The sequence below is a fragment of the Malaclemys terrapin genome, chromosome 1 (assembly GCF_027887155.1).
Source record: "Malaclemys terrapin pileata isolate rMalTer1 chromosome 1, rMalTer1.hap1, whole genome shotgun sequence".
Classification (NCBI taxonomy): domain Eukaryota; kingdom Metazoa; phylum Chordata; order Testudines; family Emydidae; genus Malaclemys; species Malaclemys terrapin.
Genome location: NC_071505.1, coordinates 326,168,739 through 326,185,178, shown reverse-complemented (window position 1 = coordinate 326,185,178; position 16,440 = coordinate 326,168,739). Strand labels below are relative to the sequence as shown.

The window sequence follows — 16,440 nt, the reverse complement described above, 5'->3', positions numbered from 1 at the left end:
TTGATTTTTCAAGTCCTCTCTCTTAATATCCTAATAGGTTATTAGTAACAAATAAATTTTGTTTTTGGCATATGATTCTTAAGTTAGCAGAGTCCCTTTAATCAGTATATAATTTCTGATTATATGAAATAAAATTAATAACCTGGTCATTACTGCATATTCTGTCACTGTTATCCTGCATGAGGGATCAAAGAACATTTTTACTTTTAAAACTTGGTTAAAAAAGGTATATGAAAAAATATTTTCTGAGTGGTTTCAGAAAGCTTAGTGAAAGCATGGCAATGTTTAAATGTTGAAATCAAGTCCTGATTATAACTAGTGCCTTGCAGAAGGACAAAACTAGAAGATGGGTATAAACACAGAAGCAGTGATAACTATGGTAGCTAGTTACAAGGTAGTGTTAAAATTGGAACAGCAGTTTAAATATATATTATAGGTGCTACACTAAGGCCTGATCTACACATAAAACTTATAGCAGCATAGTACACCAATCAGGGGTGTAAAAAAACCCACATCCATTAGTGACATAGCTATGCCAACAAAAAAAAAAATCTGTAGACAGAAGAAGGCTTCTTTCAGCAAATATCATCATTCAGGGAGATGATATTCCTCTACCAGCAGAACTCCTCCTTCTGCCAGTGTACGCTGTGTCTACACTAGGGGGCTATGTTGATATAAGCTCTGTAGAGTAGATATAGTCTCTAAGAGACAGCTTCCCTTCCCCAGAGAGCTTTCAACCTAATAAGTCAAAAAAACACAAGGAAAATAAATTTGGACAAACAATTCAGAAGAGGAAGGTATGGGGAGTTCAAATGTGAGGAAAGCAACAAAGCAAAAATTCTGAGAAGCAGATTTTATTAGAGGATTTTAAACAGAACTGAGTGGGCAGCTGGTGAGCAGGAATTGGGATACTGTTCCAAGCGAAGAGTGGGAGGAACTGATGAAGGTAGCAGTAATGAGAGAGGATTGGAGGAGTGACAGGGGCGTAATTTAAAGCTTTTGTGTAGGGAGAACATGGGCTGCTCAATGACTAAAGAAAGAAAGGAGGGGCACTTTATTGAAGAGAGGCGGTAACAAGAAGAAATGGTAGGGTAAGGAGAGAAAAACAGGAAGATGAGAAAGAATGGAATTAGAGACAAAGAAGACGGAAAATGTGTCCCAATTCCTTCATCTTTCCTTTCCTCCAATGCTATCCTTTGCTGAAGAAGCATTCTGAACCTAATCAAATTATTTGAGTGTGTCCCATATCCCTCTCCATAAATATTTGCCAAAAAAGATGGTGACGTGTGCTCTTTCTGGCAAGCTGTGTGGAAATGCTGCAATCCCAAGTGACTCAGTAGTGGGTGGTGATACTGCCCACATGATAGGCCAATATATATCACAACAGCCAAGAGAGGAAGCCGTCGGGTGCATTACATTTAATCAAGGGCATTGCTACCAATCTCACTTGAAAATATTAAAGTGTTCCAGTACAACCCTGAGCCCTTCATCAGGTTCATTCTGCAATCTTTCATCACAGGTAAATTTAGCCAGAAGCAAACAGCAACCTTGTCTAACTTTACAAGCTCTCACTCATTCTCTTTTAGCTGTCTTTACACCACCACCCCACCTCAAAAAACGTTTAGCATTCTCCTTACTTGAAATCATTTAGAAAATGTTGATCTTGCTGTGAAATAAAGAACAAGATATTTAGTCTGAACAAAAACAGCCCTAAAACTCTGCAAAATCATAGTTCCATACAAATATGCCACTGGCTTTTCTGGTCAGAGGCGCCCCAGAATGCATTGTGTATTTCTGGACTAGGAAGTCCCAAAACATACTATAATCAAAGAGTGGTCAATGCCCATCAAACACTTCCAATTTATGAATCAGTTATGGTATCAGCACCAGGAAAGGGAGTAGAATGGGGTGTGAGAATGTCAGAGCATGACGGGAAGTAAGGGACCTCTGTACCCAAAATACTATTTTCTGTTTTCAGGGTGCCAATAGCAAGTTTGATTTTGTTTAATATCACCTAAGGGCATTTTCTTCTCTTGCTTATTCAAATTATTTCCTTACCATCTGATATTGAAAGCAACCATTTATTTTATTGGACTTGATTACAAAGAGTAACCATTTGTGTAACACTCTATACTAAAGCCTGCCTGCATATTGTATTTCCATAGACATTGTACATGAATTAGCCCATTCTCACTGACACAGATACTAGACTCCAGTTAACAACTGTTATGCATTTTAACTATACCTAGTGTAGTAGGAAGAGAACTTGAGACATAAGCCCTTTTGTACCTGTTTTGATCAAACCAACAGGTACAAAATAATGGGTGATAACTAGCGACGTCAGGGGGCGGTAACTAACTATGTCATGGGGCAGTACTAACTTGTTTGTATCAGGGTATAAATACGTATCTCAGAGGGAGTATTTTTGTCTGGCCTAGGAAGGAACGGAAAGTCTCGCCGTTCACTGAGTTGGTCCATTGTTACGGGCAGGTATTAGTGGTCCGGTATAGTCTGCGGGATACTAGTACCATGCTTCAGCGACAATAAACCTGGCTGGGTGCCTTTGTCCCTTAACGTATCTTGTGATCATTGGGCAGTTCGCTCAAGGTCTGCCATGCCAGCTGTCTGAGCAGAGATGGGGCAGCACACAAAGGAAACACACACGCAACCAAACACCTATCAACATCTAACCACACCTGGTCCAAAAATGATTTTACCCCCATGAAAAATTTTGAGAAAAATGAAATCTGAATTTTTGGTTTTCCACAACTGAAAAGTGCCAAAAATTCAGTTTTTGATTCTGACTGGAAAAAAAACAACCAAAAAACAAATTCATGAAAAAACATAAGAATGGCCATACTGGGTCAGACCAATGGTCCATCTAGCCCAAAATCCTATCTTCCAACAGGGGCCAGTGCTAGATGCTTTTGAGAGAGTGAACTGAACAGAGCAATTATCCCGTGATCTATCCAGTACAGTCCAGTTCCAGCTTTTGGCAGCAGAGGTTTAGGGACACCAGAGCCTGGGGTTGTGTCCCTGCCCATCTTGGCTAATAACTATTGATGGACCTATCCTCCATGAACTTATCTAATTCTTTTTCGAACCCAGTTATACTTTTGGCCTGCACAACACCCTATGGCAATGAGTTCCACAGGTTGACGATGCATTTTAAAGGAAAATTTTCCATCTCTCTTCATTTTAACCCTTCCAGGCTATTTCCATCTTCGGTGATGAATGTGGAGGGAGGAAATAGATTTTGCTAGACCCCTTCATTGTCTTCACCAACACCAGTTAGCTGGGCAGTCCCTCCCCGCCAGTATACAGGAACATTGACAGAAGCACCAATGCACTAGTGACTCCTACATATGGCATTTGAAGTGGAGAGGAGGGAATGGAGTCTCAGATTTCAACTTCCAGAGGATGACGGCAGGGCTGGGCAGCTAGAGAACTCTCTCTAAGCATTTCCCCTGCTAAGGTGCAAAATAGCACTCCAAGGGTTGGTAGTGCTTCTGGCCAAGCTGCATAGGTCCTGCTAGGTATGTGTCCACAGAGCAGCAGGGTCAAGACTTGGTCCTCAGGATTTGGCAAGGTAGATGAACGATTTCTCTATGCAGAGTATCTACTGTGAAGTCACACATAAAAGAAGTGCATATAGGACAGCCTGGATTTTGTTTAAATCTTTAATTAAATTACAAACAAAACCTTTTATTGTAAGAAAACTGTTTCAAATGTCTTCTGGTAGAACTGGCAGATTCATTGGCAAAAAAATATTTGCCTTGCCAGATTCATGATAAATGCTATCAATAAAATACTGTTATAATAATATGAACCAAACATTATATTGATCAAGTCACTGTTTGTAGAAAAAAAAAATACAGTCACTGAATCATTTTAGATTTACCAATTCCCTGCTTCCCCCTCCCCCCCCCAAAAAAAAAATATATCTAAGAAGAAACATTCATTCTTCCAAGCAGGTCTCAAAGAAACTTAACCATGAGCATTTTTATGAAGGTTGTATGGTGTACTTACAGGTTGAGCAGACCAAGAGTGTCCTGACCATAAATTCACAGAACAGCTTCCATTTTTGCTGCACTTTTGAGGTAATTGCTGGAATGATGATCTCTGCTGGGACGTAGTACTGAATTGAATAGGTCACAAAAATCCCAAAGGAATACAGAATTTTCACGGATTGATACAACCTGTTGAAAACATTTACACAAGAGTTGTGTCAGTTACAAATACTTTGTAAAAAGCTAGTTTTTTGGAAGAAAAGGGGGATTGTTTCACATAATGAAATACTTGCGGAAGATTGCTATATAGAAATAATTTTGAACATATGGTTTGGTTGTTTTATTCCTCTTCTCTCACCCTTCCTGTGTAGCTTTTCTTCCTAGGATCAGATCCTCTAGGAAGGGACTATGGCCCTAATCCAGCAAAGCACATAAGTAGCCCTATTGACTTTAATAGGGATTAAGGCTATGTCTACACAAGAGAGTTTACAATGGCACCACTGTACCGATGCAGCTACGCTGCTGTAATATCTCTCATGTAGCCGCTCTATGCTGATGGGAGAGAGCGCTCTCGTCGACATAATTAAACCACCCCCAATAAGCATCGGTAGCTCTACTGGCGGGAGAAGCTCTCCCACCGACATAGCGCTGTGCACACTACCACTTATGCCGGCAAAACTTATGTCGCTCAGAGGTATGTTTTTTCATACGTGGTAGTATAGACAAACTCTAACTCATGTTCTCAAAGTTACAATGCTTTAAGCCCCAATCTAACAAAGCGCTTATCACTTTATATGTGCAAGCACAGTACCTAGCACATTGTGGGAACTAGCAAAATACAAATAAATAATCATTTGGCATAGTTTTTCTTGCTCCTTTTAAGGTTTACCCCCCAAAAAACCCACCTCTAAGTTATCAGGACTGTTGCACCAGAACTGGTCAATTTTTTTAGTAATATTGTGAACCATCAAAAATTTAAAGTACTTTAGTAACATAAAAATCAACCCCTTTTTTCAGAACAAGGATTCATGTTCTGTTTTTAGCACATACAGCACTAATTTCTAAAAGTGCCCTTGTTCTGTGCTCTATGTGCACGTACACACATAAAAAAATGTAACTGCAATTAATGAATAGGACCCAATCTCCCGGAAGCAAACAGCCAGATAAACCCCACAAGTCCAGACCTCACAGCTCAACAAATCAAAGACCTGAAAGACTGCACCTAGATTTTCCCATTCCTAGAATCTCAAATTATTTCATAAAAGGTATTTTTTCCCACCAACATATGGTAATGCCTAGAACAATGCAGTGGTAACATTTTCATCTTTTGGGGACCAAACATCCAAACCTGTGTTTTAGTATTTCATCATAAAACTGAAACATGACCACAAACCTTTACTTAATGGGCATTTTTGTTGTCATATGAGAATTGATCAGTTGGACTGAAAAGGATTCTGAAAGGGGCTAATATTCTTCGAAGGATGAAGATTTTCAGAAGTGGATTTTAAGGGTGAAACTCCCATCTGGGCAAAAGACCCATAGGAGGCCTCAAAATAGGGCATAAGGCTCCCAATCCTGAAAACACATATATACATTTGATTTTTCTCATACGAGTAGTCCCATTGGAGTCAAATACATCTTGCAATACCAGACTTCAGTGGGGCAAAGATCTCACATGCCTGCACTCTGCATAAGGGTGAACATGTTTGTAGAGTGTCAAAGACGAACAGTACCTCGACATGCTACTGTAATACAAACACTTCATAATAAAAATGGGATTTGAACACATGGTCTTAAATTTTTAAGAGTGAGTAGTAATTTTGGGTGTCCAACCTGACCTTTAAAGGGCCGGATTTTCAGAAAGTGTTTACTCGCCCTCTAAAAAAAAATCAGCTCCTTTAAGGAGTCCAGTTGGACATCCAAAAATTGAGGCACCCAAAGTCACTGGTCACTTTTGAAAAATGAGGCTGTAGTTTTAGAATGACTTATTTCAAACATGATGCTTAGATTATTAAGCCATTCCCTGTTGGTTATCTGAGTGTTAAATGTGTTCTTATTGTTTAATGCTCTGCTTTGTTGTGCTCTTTTTGAAGCACTGTGACACACAAAGTGAGCTTTATAAATCAATAATAATAAAGATGCTAATAATGATAATAGTGAACAACAGGAAGAAAGCTGTGTGAAAAGATAAAGGGGGTTAGTAGGTCTCTTATTTACCATAGCAGGTCACTGTGGGATACTCAAAGCACAACTAAAAGTACATCAGCATAAAGTTGTACAGATATTCCCAGTAAGCAAACAGAATCTACTCTTCCGATATTAAATACTCTATCCCCAAAAGAGTGACATTTAAAAGGAGAAATGCTTCAATATTTATATATAGCATCTTTTATCCAATAGGATCCCCATCCCCAAGATATACAAGCATATGTCTACTATACAGAATCACATATTATAGATCTATGTGATTAGAGTTAGAAATATTATAGACACACAAAACACATATAAGTCATTTTACCCACCACTGAAATACTTTGCTCACTTATTTACAAAGAAACACTATGAATTCTCCAAATTGTACAATTTGCTGCCATATGCAACCTTGTGTTCCTATTACTGTCACCCTTGGTCTTCCTCCTTTCACTCCCCCAGACACACCTTTACTGTGTTCTCCTTTCAGATGTTTCACCTCATCACTTTTTATACACTGTGAATTAAGATGAAAAGAATATCCCTGAAACTGTTATTCTTATCAAAATTGTCTGCAGTATTGTTGTAGCCATATTGATCCCAGGATATGAGAGAGGCAAGGTGGGTGAAGCAATATCTTTTATTGGACCAACTTCCGTTGGTGAGAGAGACAAGCTTTCGAGTTCCGCAGATCTGAGAAGAAGAGCTTGAAAGCATGTCCATTTCACCAACAGAAGTTGGCTCAGTAAAAGATATTACCTCAGCCACCTCGTCATTCCTATCCATAGCCTCTGACAGTTAATGCAAGGATGACCATATAATGGTTTTAGGAATAGTACATAAAAGGCTAGATTGCAATTCTTAATCTGACAGTATATTTCATTCTCATGTGGTCAGACCTTAGAGTTAATAAGGATGGAGTTTAACCAAGATGAGATTTTGAAAACCAACTTCTGAACATCAGCAAATAGAGATTTTAACAGAGGAGGGACATCTAGTACGTTGTGTGTCCTGATCCACCTCAGTGGATTCAAATAAAACATTGTGAATTGAATACACTGATATTTTATTTCTTTACTAGCAATGATCACTCTGCTGTGATATACACAGACTAATTGTGTGTTGTTCTCAGAGGAAGGAAACATTTGTTCTAAGATTACAATACTAAAAAAATTACAGTTAGATATGGTTTCGTCCTGTGCAATGTGTCCTATGTCTTTATCATCTCCTGAAGACAAAAATACAAAAAAGTTTTACTTGCCAGAACTTTAACCAACTATTCTAAACCTCCCTTCTTGATGTATCTGGTGCAAAATGTGCCAGACTTTCCTTTAACTCTAACTTGTACAACTAGGTCTACTACACTAATATTTATATTGTAGTAGCACTTAGAAGCACGAGCCCCATTGCCTAGGCAATGAACAAATATGTGACACAGAAATAGCCCCTGCCTCAGACAGCTTGCCATAAGAAGTTAAGAATATAATAACGATCATACTGAGTCAGACCAATGTTTCCATCCTGTCTTATAACAGCAGCTAGTGCCAGTGCTTCAGAGAAAATGAACAGAAGAGGATAATTTCAAGTGATCCATCCCCTGTTGTCCAGGCCCAGCTTCTAGCAGCTGGAGGTTTAGGGAACCTTGGAGCATAGGGTTGTGTCCCTGACCATCTTGGCTAATAGCCACTGGATGAACATATCTTCCATGAACTTAAGTATACTACTTCTTAATCTGTGGTGCATGGACTATGGTCAGTCTGCAAACCACACATAGAAGATTTGTAGACAACTGGATGATACATGGCACTGACTCTTCTTATTTCCTGAAGTAAATCACATTCAGAGAAACTGAAAGTACTAAAATACTTAATATTTTTTCCCGTGGTAACAATTACTCCATTTGCCACAGGGGTGTTATGTGTTCCCAGTTTAGAGGGTTTAGATGCAATCCACGAGACACTCCTTCTATTAAATTGTGTTTCAAACAACACTGGGCCTAATATTAATCTCACAATCAGCAGATGACTCATCCATCATTCCTTTTATTATATTTTATTTTTATTTTGAAGACTGGAAGATTGCTAGAAAGATTTTGGGTTTTATTTGCTAGCTGAACAAGTAGAATGATGGTAGTCGAAATTTAATGTTGACAAAAGCAAAGCACATTGGAAGGAATAATTTGGACTACTCGGGCTCAGAATTCACTGTAACAACTCAAAGACTTGGGCATCGTTGTGAACAGTTTTTATTGTTTCAGCACAACTCACAGATACAGAGGGCAGATATATTTTAATTAAGGGAGCCTTGAAAGGTAAACTTCTCACCATAGCCAATATAAATGCTGCCAAGCAAGGTCAAGCTTCTTTCTGTGTTGCTTTCTAACTTTTTTTTTTTTTTTTTTTATAAAAGAGATTGTGGCCATGTCTACACTACAGTCTTGTACCGCTGCAGCTATGCCGCTGTAAGTCTCCCGGGTAGTTGTTTTATGCCAGCAGGAGAGGGCTCTCCTGCCAGCATAATTAAACCACCCCCAATGAGCATCAGTAACTATGTTGGCAGGAGACCATCTCCCACCAACACAGCACAGTCTACACTGGGGCATTTGTCAATGAAACTTTTGTCAATCATGATGGTGTTTTTTCACACCCTGACCGACAAACATTTTACGGACAAAAGTGCTAGTGTAGACAGAGCCTTAGGAAGTTTTAGGGAAGGCGATACTAATATTGGAGGAGGGGGGGATTTTAACAAGATGCTTAATCCCCCGTGGCAGACAGACTGTATACAGAGTGTCTTTGGGAGGAGCAAGTGAAAATTTGTAGAATCTCTTAGAAAATGATGATTTGGTGGAGTTCTGGAAGGAGATTAATCCAGATGTCGGGGATTATATATATTATTCTGCTACTCATTAATCTTATTCCAGATTTATATAATTTTTGTTTCTAGGACCATGGCTAATTTGGTTAAAAAAGCTAATCTGGGAGTTATAACTTGATCTGATCATGCCTCTGCATATAAAATATTGAGATTCAGTGGAAAAACAAAGGACCAGGCAGTTGAATAGAGCTTTGTTGTTTGACCCCCTTAGCTGAAAGAAAATTTTCAGAAATATATAGAAGAAAATGATTAGGAAGGAATCAAGAAAAGGGTTCCCTGGGATGCTGGAAAGGTGATAATGATGGGGATCCTTATAATTAAAGCATCAGAACAAAGATGAAAGTTCTTGAAGAAGAGAGTTTGGTTAGAGAACTTTCTGTTTTGAAAGGTAAACATAAATCTACAGGATCTAAAAGAGTATAAGAAAATAAATGAGATAAGAAAGAAGATTAATATGTTACAAACAGGAAAGGCTGAGCAAACACTTAGATATATTAAACAGAAAACAATAAACCTGATAGGCTTTTAGCCAGAAAATTCAAAAAGAAACAGGATAAATCAGCCATCCCTCTGATTAGAAATAAAACAAGAGATTCAGTAACTGGCAACAATCAGATCTCTGAAACATTTGCTATGTTTGTACATTTCAGAACATCCAAATTCTGAACTTATAAATAGATGTTTGAGAAATGTGAAACTACCTCAGGTGTCAGAGGATGAAATTGCAGCGGAAGTTGAAGTTGTAATTAAGAATTTAAAATCCAATATAGGTCCAGGTACCAATGGGTTTTCTGGAGAGTATTATAGAGCCCTAAAGCAAGTGTTGGTCCCTGTTTTAACTGCATTGCTTAATGGTACATTGCAGGGGAATGAAATTCCAGATTCATGGAAAGACACAAAAATTGTGGTAATTTCTAAAGAAGGAAAAGATATTATCACTTGTGCATCATTCAGACCTATTTCTTGAATTAATATGAATGCTAAAATTTATCCTAAGATGCTAGAAAACACACAGTGTCCTCCTTTCAAATATGTTCACCCTGACCAATCTGGGTTTGTTGCTGGTAGGCACCAATCTGATAGTATCAGAAGAATTCTGAATTTGATTAATAATGTTAATCTAGCAATTCTTCTTTGGTGCTGCTTTCTCTGGAACTTCAGCAAGCCTTCGACTGGTGGGGGAGGAGGGGAGAGTACTTCAGACACATCTGAGTAAGGTTTGGTTTTGGAAATTAGTTTTATAAGGGCATATCAGCCCTATATACTTATCCTTGAGTGTCTTATTTGGTTAAAGGTCATCAATCACCTCTTTTTAATTTGTCTAATGATATAAGACAGAGTTGTCTGTTATCCCCCTCTGTTTGCTTTGGCAATGGCGCCTTCAGCCTACAATGCCATGTAGTCAACCTGTGACTGCTAGCAGCAAATATCTGCAAAGGCTGGTGATGGGACACTAGATGGGGAGAGCTCTGAGTTACTACAGAGAATTCTTTCCCAGGTGTCTGGCTGGGGGTATTGCCCGCATGCTCAGGGTCTAGCACCTCTAGGCTTGCTGTATCAGTTATGAAGGTAAAAAAATTGCTTGAGCCCTGGCACCTACTTGCTTGAGCCCCAGCACTTCTTTCATTACAAATTAAGCACTGGTTATTACCAACCCAGTATTGCTTCTAACATGTTATTTGACCTAAAAGCTTGACAACCTCACCCCAATATTTGGACTTCACAATGTTGCTTTCCCCCCCCCCCCCCCACACACACACAAAAGAACTTTATAAAAACCCTATAAATTAAAAAAAAAAGTAAAGTCTTCATAATCAAACTTCAAAGCTTTAAATACAAGGTGACTTCAAAGCAATATTCTCCATTGTAGTGAGTAAGCAATTTTCTAACTGCATGTGATTCAAATCTCTTACATGAAACAAATTTTTATAATATTAAACTAATTTTACTGTTAATCTGCTATTACTTTCCAACCAGTTAAAGAAGTGTCCCCAGGCTATATCTTAAAAATATTTTTTTTAATAGTTTCACTGCTAGAAGAACTAACAATATGCTTAGTCTCTCCTTCACCCTACAACTTAAATGGTTGTGCCTCCAATTAAAAAAATAGGAAACGGGGTACTGTACCTCAGAGAGTGTAAAAATTAATTACTGAGACCATCTATATATCTGAACATGCCCACATGTTTAAAAAAAGAAAATTAAGAAAACTCATTAAATACAGCAAAATAGACCCTTTGTTGCATATCAGCAATATTGAGGACACAAATAACTGCTGCTAAACTCAGCAGAACAGCTGCAAACTGTTCCATCTTCATAAAGCCAAATTTCAGCAAGTTCTAATAAGTATGTTAAATAGTCCCAAAGTTTTAGCTCCCAAAATCTGACCTGAAGTGTTAATGTTACATTTTAATGGGGAAAGTCTCTTAAATTCTAAGGTCCTGATCCAGCAAAGCACTTAAGTAAATGCAACTGTTCATATGGTTAAAATTAGAACTTGCTTAAGAACTTTGCTGAGTCAGGGTCTATAAACCAATAGGCTAACTCACCAGCCAGGACATCAAAGCAGCAGAATGCAAGTCCCTTTCTTCAGGTATGGGTTTATTTCTAAAAACCAAATCAGTTCAACCTAAATTAAACAGATAAACCAGGTCTTGCAGCCCAGCCCTTTCCTAGGTCTTTTCCTCTGATCCAGGTTCTCCTACAGGAGCCTACCTGCTCCCTGCAGGTCTCTCTTCCATTTCAACTAAGGGCCAAGTAATCTACAGGCTATCACTCGATACCTAGCCACAAACCCATCACCTGGGACGCAGCTAGTTAGTCACAAGTGGGATTACTTCAAGGACCATCCCACCCTATGACAGGGCCTAAACACATGTCCTTCCTTTTTTCTGTTTTCCCTATATTGTTATAATGTGTGTTTCTCTGGTTTACGTTTAACAGAAAATGGAAATTTTTGACTGTATTGCTGATTTCTGTAAATATTCAAACGAATATGGCTTTTGAGGTTTCCCTAGGAAAACCCTCTCTGCATATAAGACTGCCTGTACATAAAATCACTTTAATCCCTCAATTAGAATAAGACTTTTAAAAACCAAAACCAAAACACACCTTCCATTACTAATAAAATAAAAAAACAAAATAATGGTCACCTGGTATTGGACACATTTGTTTTAAACTCTACTCTTGGTAAAAATTCAAATTGGGCAAAAGATAGGCGGAAGATCATGTTAATAAAACCTATATCACTGGGTAAAATTCTTGTTGAAAGAAGCGTAGACCAAATGTAACACAATTCATTTTTGTTTTTATTAAACTGAAAGGACTGTTGAGATTGGGGGCGGGGGATTGAAGACTTCTGGTAAACTTACACAATTGGGATGGCAACAGTTTAGAACCTTCCAAAGATGAAAGGAAGTGCCCACATGTGGGCCATCAGAAACTTGTTTTGACTGGGTAGTTTTAGTTACACAAGGTTGCCAGCCCCCGTGGACATTTACCCAACATGGCAGTGAGCTAGGAGTGTGGCAGGCAGCCTCATCACCACCATTATATCAACAACATTCACCATCATGGTTGTCAATATTACGATGTGCAATGACTAGAAGACATACCACTGCACCATTCGGCTCCTCTTTCTTCTGATCCTAAAAGATGCTCTGGCAACATCCCATCAGGAAAGTGAAATTGACAGCAACACCACCTCCATAACTGTTTCCTGAGCAACTCTGGAGATGTGCACCTCATGCACAATTTGCCATTTTATCGTGTGGAGATGTACACCTAAGGTGTCAATTTGCCACTTCATCCATCCACCCCTCAACTCTCTCTCTCTCTCTCTCTCTCCCAATTTAGTCTAAGAAGAGTCTAGCATGATAATCTAGGACAAATATACCCTTTATTGTGACCATGAGCCATTGTAGAAATGATACCTCAAAAGCTGAATTAAAGAGAGGCTAATACATTTCCATACCTGTGCTGTTCCTATGCTCAACTGCAAGCAACAATAACAGGGGTTGAACACTCCCTTATATTTTGCTATGCTCTCCCCTTCCCCCCCCCCGCCCACACACACACACACACACACACACACACACACACACACACACACACACTACTTTTGGTGCATTTGTCTCAACAAACAAAGCAGTGTAGACTTTAACAAAAGAAGTCGAGAGCTACCATCTAAAGCTGATAACCTCTCTCCTCAATAACAACATGCAAAACTGAGATACTGTCAACCAACAGTATTTTCCCTTTCATAAACTCTATAGAGAGAGCAATAGAAATTGTTAAAATAAAATGTTCTTACATGTATTGATTGTTGGGGTTTTTTTGTTTCTGGTGGGGGGGGAATCATTTTAAAAAAAATTATTATTTCATGGGGTAGAGGAAACAACAAAACCCCAAGCCAAATCACTGTTAATGTTGTAGCAATGCAAAAGTAACAAATGGGATAACTTAGAAATATAACATACTGAAAGTTGTTTGATTCACACAATAGCACTTCATTATCGTGTAATGTCTCCATGTTGGCTCTGTATCAGCAATTAAACTAGCAGATGGCCTAATTTTCAAAGGTGCTACAGATCTGTAGCTCCCATTGACTTCAAAATATTTTCCAAACGTGCTAATGGCAAAAAATGAAGCACTGAAAAGCAAAAACTCGAAAACTAAGATAACTGTTTTCTGGTGCTGTGTGTTTTTCAAAATGTAATCAATACAGAAGTCAGAATTTATAACAGATCCAGAAGTGTAATTAATATTTCATCGTATTAGCCCCATTTTATTGGTGGGAATCTTGAAAGGAGGAATCTACAGGGAGTTGGCATCTCAGCTGCATTTAGAGATCAAGTCTGGTGACTTCTAGCCCTGAGCTCTATCCACTAAACACTGCTGTTCCCCTTCAAAACTTTTAACTAATAAACAATGTATATAAAAGCCCTACTGTTCAAGCTGCAGTATGCATGTCAACTGCAGGAGTTCTTCCTCTGAAGCAGCTAGTCCTGGCCACTGATGAAGACTGGACACTGAACTAGATGGGTCACTGGCAGGGTGGATAAAATCAATAATTTTTTTTTAAATCAAAACAATCAGATTTTTTTTTTTATTTAAATTGGATTTTTTTGGATAAAATGCTTTTTGAAGAAAAAAACCTATCTAAAGATAGTTTTAATTAAGATTCATCATATCTCAAAGATATTTCATCATGGAATAGGGATTATAAATTCTAATTATACAGTATGAGACAATATATTCATGTAATGTTTAAGAAAAGTTTTGTAAATGAGTTCCAATAGTTCATGGATTAGGGACCCAAGCTTATGAGGTTCCACAGGCTTCTGTACAGATTACTTAGGTTAATCTTTCTATCTACCCAATGGGACTCAGTGCTCAGTCTAGAAGATACCATCAGAGATGCTTAGTTTTTCAGTTCTCAAACTGTGGATTTGTGTCTCCAGAGATAACATGATTGTTAACAGCAAAAATGTTTTAAATAAATATGTAATATAGAGAGGTGAGAAATAACAGACCTCAACCTATTGTCCCTCTGCAAATTTGTGTACACAGAGTCAATCCCTTACCTCTCTCTAAAAGTGCAAAATTTCAGAAAGTTCAGTGAATAGAAGATTGTTGGGGCGGAATAGATCTGGACAAGGAGAAGATGTCTGGAGATAAATGTGAGAAGGGAGGGTTAGGCAGTAGAAACAAAAGTAAAACTGTTTGAGCTGCATATTCCAGAAGTCTTGAGGTCTTTCTGAGTGTAGCCTTCATTAATTTGAGATCTACCAGATCATTCTTTCACTAGATGGGAAAACCTATAATGGCAGCAGGCCATAAAAGAGACCCAGTTTGGGAATATTTTAATGAAGTTCCTCTACCTGTGGGTAAGACAGGCATGCGTGCAAAATGCAAATAGTGCAACAAAGAAATGCAAGGCCTGGTTTCCTGAATGAAACAACATCATGAGAAGTGTTCCTTCTCAGGAGGAAGCTGCATTGAAAATGATGAAAGGAACATGTCTGAACATGCAGGATCTTCAGGTTGGTAAACTTTTTTATTTCATACTTCTTTCTTAAGGACTGCCTCTCTTCCTTCTGGACTATTCTTGAATTCTCATGTTTGAGCAAAAAATATAGTTGTTACTCTATGGTACTATCATTTCAGATCCAGTTGTGATAAAAAAAAAATAGCTGAAATAGGCAGATCTACTTTTACAATTTCACCTTTAAAGTAGTACTGAGTATCAGTGAATGCAATGAGTAATACTAAATGAGAAGTATGGTAATAATCAAATAACTGTATTGACTTCTTTTGTTTAGGAGAATCCATCCTCAACATACAGGATTCTGAAGACTATCCACATTCAAGATCACAGTTGTTTTCTATAGTTTCAGAGTTATCTGCTAATTATAGTGTTTCAGTCACATCATGTATGTCACATAGACACAATATATCACCTTTAGCAACAAGAAAAAAAAATCTCCATCATCCAGAAACAACCATAGATAAGTTTGTAATAAGAACTAGCAGATTACAAAAAGAGGTAATTGATGAAAAAATTGCCTGGTTTGTTTATGCAACAAACTCTCCGTTCCATGTGGTTGAGAACCCGAAAGAGAAATACACGACAGAGTTAAATTACAAGCATTAAAAAAACGAATGGGACAAGCACTATCTCCAGTTCATTTTCTTGCAAATATTCTCAATACTCGGTACCAGGGTCAAACCTTAACTACTGAAGAAGAGGAGTTGGCTATGACATGGACATTCAGCAATCATCCCTCCATAATGCCAACTATAATAAACTTCAGAGCTAACGGTGAACCATTCAAGAAATATATGTTTGCTGATGATGTTTTAAAGAAAGTCACACTTGGATTCAGAGACTGTTAAAGTGATAATCTCACTTTTAACAGCAGTAGCTTCTTCTGCCAGTGTAGAAAGAATATTTTATTCCTTTGGACTAATTCATTCCAAATTGAGAAATTGTTTGGGACCTGAAAAAGCAGGAAAACTTGTTTTTCTTTTCCAGATTATGAACAAACAGGAAAACGAAGGTGAAGATGACTGAGTTAGCTGCAGAAGCCAATACTTTAAGTTTCTCATGTTGACCTTCCTAACATAGTCGATTTAATTTGTTTGTTTTTTTAATATTTCATTTAACTATTTTAGTTAAAAACAATTTTAACAAAAACAAATCTGATTTTAAAAAACTTGAATGTTTAACTAAATTCAAGTATCAGAGGAGTAGTCATGTTAGTCTGGATCTGTAAAAAGCGACAAAGAGTCCTGTGGCACCTTATAGACTAACAGACGAATTGGAGCATAACCTTTCATGGGTGAATACCCACTTCATCAG

General features: G+C 38.0%; 1 protein-coding gene across 1 annotated transcript in view; it reads right to left on the bottom strand.

Moving 5' to 3' along the window:
- The window catches only part of SLC36A4 (solute carrier family 36 member 4), a 248,956-nt gene that overhangs the window by 150,469 nt on the left and 82,047 nt on the right, over nucleotides 1-16,440 (bottom strand). Inside the window, exon 10 of the mRNA XM_054015665.1 lies at nucleotides 4,030-4,199. Within this exon, the coding sequence (XP_053871640.1) occupies nucleotides 4,030-4,199 (170 nt within the window). The remainder of the gene's footprint in view (nucleotides 1-4,029; nucleotides 4,200-16,440) is intronic.